Here is a 5,169-nt window from a genome sequence, read left to right on the forward strand (position 1 = left end):
GCTAGCAACTGTATACTCGAAAAAGCAATGTTGCCACTTTAGATCACACGGTTGCTTTTAGCATTTAGATTCTTAATGCAAAAATGGAGTTGCATTTAGTTGCATTTAGGTGACGAATTTTGTATGGATAAATGTACATTTAGAGTAGCATTTAGAGCTAAATGCGCTAAATGTGCTTTTACGCGTAAGCAAAAACAGCCTATTACGCTCTGATATTTTGACACTTTTCAGATTTTAGTCCAAAGAGATAAGGAATGAACCTATTATGAATAGATATTCGGTATTTCTGGCAGCTTGATTGAACTGTCAGATAAACTGCATTTCGTAAGTGAATAAACTCTAAGGGTGGGTAACTCAGCAAATTTATAGGAGTTGACTCAATGACTCCAACTCACTTTAAGGAATCAGCTCATTCAACTAACTCATTTGACTCTTTGTATGTTACACTCATTCGTATCGTAGACTCGTTTTGAGGCATAGATGCGGTATAGCGGCCGTTGAGATAAAACAAAGCTTTAAAGTTGGCGTGGTCAGCTCCTTTCTACTGATTTGAAAGGTGTAATTTTTTTTGTGTGCAAATTAATAGGGCGGTGCTAGGGGGGTAAAGGTGGAATTTTCAATATTTTCAAAAGCTTATATTTCGAAACCTATTGTACCGAATTTCAAAATGTGGATATGGTTGCAAAGGCAATTGATTTGATATGCACATCTTTATATATCTTACATACATACATATTTCGAGAAAAACTAAAAAAAAAAACGAAATTATAAGAATTGGTGAGATTTGACATAACACCCGCAATACAAAATACATGTGGTTGTTGTTGTTGTATTCTTGCCACCACCTTGTATAAATTCGCCTCGTGCAAAAACAAAATGCAAGACTTTGCCATGCTAAACACTGTGGCGAAGCGAGAGTTATATGGACAAATATGAGCCACTATGATTCAATTGATTCATGTGAGCCCTACGGCATCAACTGAGTTACTGAGTTACATTTTTTTTGGACAGGGAGTCTGAGTTACCGATTCACTTATAGGAATCAACTCAATAACTCAACTCTGAGTTGAGTTACCCACCTCTAATAAACTCTCGGTTGCAATACAGAATTAAAAAAAAGAGGAAATTTGCCGAATTGTTTTCCTCATACTTTTTCTTCTACTCAGATTTTAAAGTAAGCAGAAAAAACTACATTCTTGAAAACTAGAACTTTTTATTTGTTTCAATAGCATATACAAAATTGTACGTTATCCGTCAAACTAAAAATTTCTTTTGTTTTTCCAAACTTGATTTTACTTCCTGTCCGCCTGTACGTGCCTTTGTAAAATTCAGCAATACCGCTCTGAAAAATTCCAACGGAACATAAGTGAAGAATTGTGTAAAGTGCAGGACCGACTGAAAATTGTGATATAATCTTGGAGAAATTTGTACGAAGTTTTGTTCGCATAATTTGTACAAAGTTGGCCGTCAGGCAGGAAGTCGAGCCTGCCAAGAACAGAAATAGACTCTAGGGTCAGTTGTCTACAATGGCTACACCTCAATCTCCCACCCGTATGTTCAATGGCCTGGATGAAGATATATATAATGAAGCCAAATTTGCACATGAAATAAACGACAAGATGCGTGTTCCCAAGCGCATAAAAGCTACAGGAGAATTCTCTGACGAAGATTTATTGCTATCCAATCAAAATGGATTAATAAATTCGTGGAATTACCACGATAAGATTGACATGAACGTACCAGATCGCATAGTGGTATTGGGTCACAATCAACATCTAGAGACTCGTTCGGCACCACGTGAAATACAACTGGAAAACTCAATTTTACCAAAGAATCCGACAGTAAGCATGGTACGTGTACAAACACCACCGCGTGTTATAACACTCAATGAACATCACTTCCCCTCTGCTTCTGAGGAAAGTTCGCCTCATCGTTACGGTAATGGTGGCGATTTTGAAGATGGCGACTATGATGAAGACGTTGAGTCACGTCCGCCACCTTATGTGCGTGCAAACGGTGTATCGCATGCACAACTCGGTTTTCACCCAGCCGATTCAAATTCTGTGGAATCGGACTCGCAGGTAAGTAAACTTCAATCAAAGTTTTGTTCAAATTTGATATATTGTCAGTTGCTATAAAATATATTTTGCTAACACTTTAAATCTCCCTATTGCGGTTAACTTAAAAAGCGTAATCACATGCCGAACAGCTTGAAAGTTATCGCTTTAAAAGATTTGCTGGTGCTTTAAACCACACATTAAAAGAAAATGCTTTAACTAATTCTTTTCTGTTGCAGTTGACTACTGGCGTTCGCAAGCGTTCGCAGCAGATAGTTTACAACAACAATGACACATCTATTGTAAGTCATCGCGAAGGCACGCCAATAGGAGAACTTACACCCCACGAGGAGATTCTCTATTTGCGCCGACAATTGGCTAAACTAAATCGTCGCGTGCTGAACATCGAAATCAACAATGAGCAGCGTCTACAGCGCGAAAAAATCGTATATTGTTTGGGCTTAGCATACTTTGTATTGAAGGCTGTCTTTTGGCTAAATCGTAATTGAAGCTTATGCAATATTTAAACGCAACAGAAGTAAGTGCAGCAGCGACACATCAGTTTGCCATGCATTTTCGTAGTATTTTGAAAATCGTTACAATTTATTAGGGATTGACGGAGGATGTAAACTACGAAACATCTTATTGGGAGGGAACGTAGCGCAAATGATGCACTTATTTATACCTACCCTGAGTTCCAAAATGTAAAAAAAAAAAATATATAGCATCAGTTTATTGTATTCAAAAATTCTTGCAGACTAAAATGACCAGCTTGCACAACCTAGTAACTAGCGTTGCGGCCTGGTTGTGAATATTATTGGTCAGTCCCATCTGCTGTGGTTTAGAAATGAAAGACTTGCGCTGTATTTTTACATTTTGAAATTCAGGAGTACATAAAAACGTTGATCATCCTGTTTTGGTATTGATACCAATGGAGAAAGTGTGCATTTGAATTTAATCTAATTGTCTTTGAACACTTTGATTTTTATTAGTCTAAAAATTATGCCGATACTCTCATTTTTATAAGCATATATCGAAATAAAAGGAAAGTGACCAGTGTGACAACTATTTGATTGTTTCATAGAGAAAACAATTTGGATATTAAGGATTTAGCACTTTAGTTACTTTTAACTTTTTCGATGTATGCTTATGCGATGGAGAAAGTGTGTATTTGAATTTAATCTAATTGTCTTTGAACACTTTGATTTTTATTAGTCTAAAAATTATGCCGATACTCTCATTTTTATAAGCATATATCGAAATAAAAAGAAAGTGACCAGTGTGACGACTATTTGATTGTTTCATAGAGAACACAATTTGGATATTAAGGATTTAACACTTTAGTTACTTTTAACTTTTTCGATGCATGCTTATATTTTAATACATTTGAAAGATTTTTAACACCAATAATAGTAGAATTTAAAAAACTATTTAACGTGATTTATTTCTGACTTGTTTTGCTATGTTACGCAAATACGGGTTTTAACTGAAATAGCATTTCCATTTGTAAGTCTATTTTTAGTTCTAAAGGTTTTCATTATCCTTTCTATTTTATTGCCATATAATTGTTAAATATGTTAAAATGAGAGAATATACGAACTATTTACATACATACATAGTTAGAAAAATACGCTAAACGTTGTCCATATTAAATTATTTATAAATAAATTTTCGGATATTCTTTGAAACAACTTTGGCTTTGCGATAAAAAAGGCTTGCGCCCGTATTCAATTTCATACCAAATTTATAATCAATAGTTATTTTACAATATCAATAGTTACTTTAATTTGAAACGTTCTTAGTTACGTATGTATCAATTTTGAGTTTTCTATATACGATTCATTGTCTTGTGTTTTATCTTAGAACCTTAGACTCATAAATCTCTCAAGAGCTAACTAAAGTGTGACAAAGATTTAAATAAAATGAAAATTTAAAGGAAGCTGCAACTCAGTTACATTATTTTGATCATATTTCACCTGCTAATCTAAAGAATTCCCATTTAAATAACTAAGGCTCATCAAACACCCTATGGACGCGACAGCTTATCGACAAGCCTTGAACGGCATTCATAGAGAGGCAGTCTCGAGTTATGTAGACTATCGACCTGTGAATACCTTTTTGGGCACCACAACCCCCAGACGTGGACGAGACAGAACTTCGTCTCAATAGCCCAACTGCGCTCTGGTTAATGCAGCAGGTTGAATTCATACCCGAGCAGATTAAACGAAGATATTCTCAATGAATGCTCGGCATGCGGAGTCGCCCCATTACTCACAGCATCTCTCCGTATGCCCTCTAAATCCCAACCACGCTAACGCCCCTGTCCCTATGGACAGACCCCGTCGAGGCTGCACGATTCCTAGAGCTGCCGTTAGTAAATCTCGACGAAAACGATTGAGGGACTAACCGATCTGGGCTCGGTTGTTGTAGCCGCTACAAAAAAAAACAACATGAAAAATTCATATGTATGTACATCGGTTCCTACTTCAAACAAGATGAGCTTGGGAAACGAAGATAAAATTTGGTAGTGTCCCCCACTTAACTGATAATGAACAAGTAATTTTTAGCAAAAAAAAAACCGACTTCAACTCTCATATTAAAAAAATATATATATATATATCTCATGATCCACTGATCGGATCTTAATCAGATTTGTATGGGACCACCTCTGAGACACTACCTTTCCGATGCAAAAAGAATTATCGCAATCGGTTGACGTGGTACAAAGTTATGCGGTAACATACATTAAAAAAAAAAAAAAAAAAAAATATTCCGACGAACTGATAACCTCCTCCTTTTTTGGAAGTCGGTTAAAAATATATGTATTTATCTGTTTTTTGGGAAAACAAATCGAGCACTAACCGCCAACCAGATGTAAGTGAATTTTTTTTTTTACATTTTATTATCGATGCAAAATTGTTCCTAGAGCATATAGATGCATTCCTGCATTAAAAATAAAATGTTGAAAAACATCGAAATTTATCGGAGCTATCCTGATTGAAATACTTTTTTTTTACTAAGTTATTAGTTAAAAAAGGGACGTCCATAAATCACGTTGTTGTTGATAAATTTTGCTTATACTAACCTTTCGAAGTCATCGATGCCTCTACTA

General features: G+C 35.6%; 1 protein-coding gene across 1 annotated transcript; it reads left to right on the plus strand.

Moving 5' to 3' along the window:
• The first annotated feature begins 1,083 nt into the window (after positions 1–1,083).
• Positions 1,084–4,503, plus strand: LOC118744392 (transport and Golgi organization protein 11). The gene is made up of 3 exons (XM_036477388.1): positions 1,084–1,174; positions 1,333–2,081; positions 2,297–4,503. The coding sequence occupies exons 2-3, from the start codon at positions 1,527–1,529 to the stop codon at positions 2,564–2,566; spliced, it is 825 nt and encodes a 274-aa protein (XP_036333281.1). The 5' UTR covers positions 1,084–1,174; positions 1,333–1,526; the 3' UTR covers positions 2,567–4,503.
• The last annotated feature ends 666 nt before the right edge of the window (positions 4,504–5,169 follow it).

Source organism: Rhagoletis pomonella, unplaced genomic scaffold, assembly GCF_013731165.1.
Source record: "Rhagoletis pomonella isolate Grant_MI unplaced genomic scaffold, Rhpom_1.0 Rhpom_scaffold_00008, whole genome shotgun sequence".
Lineage (NCBI taxonomy): Eukaryota > Metazoa > Arthropoda > Insecta > Diptera > Tephritidae > Rhagoletis > Rhagoletis pomonella.

What these genes read in the sequence shown, in the direction of transcription:
- LOC118744392 (XM_036477388.1), top strand. Translation starts at nt 1,527, where the DNA reads ATGGCTACACCTCAATCTCCCACCCGTATGTTCAATGGCCTGGATGAA. An exon ending in CTGTGGAATCGGACTCGCAG is followed by an intron (nt 2,082 to 2,296) that starts GTAAGTAAACTT and finishes TTTCTGTTGCAG; the next exon opens with TTGACTACTGGCGTTCGCAA.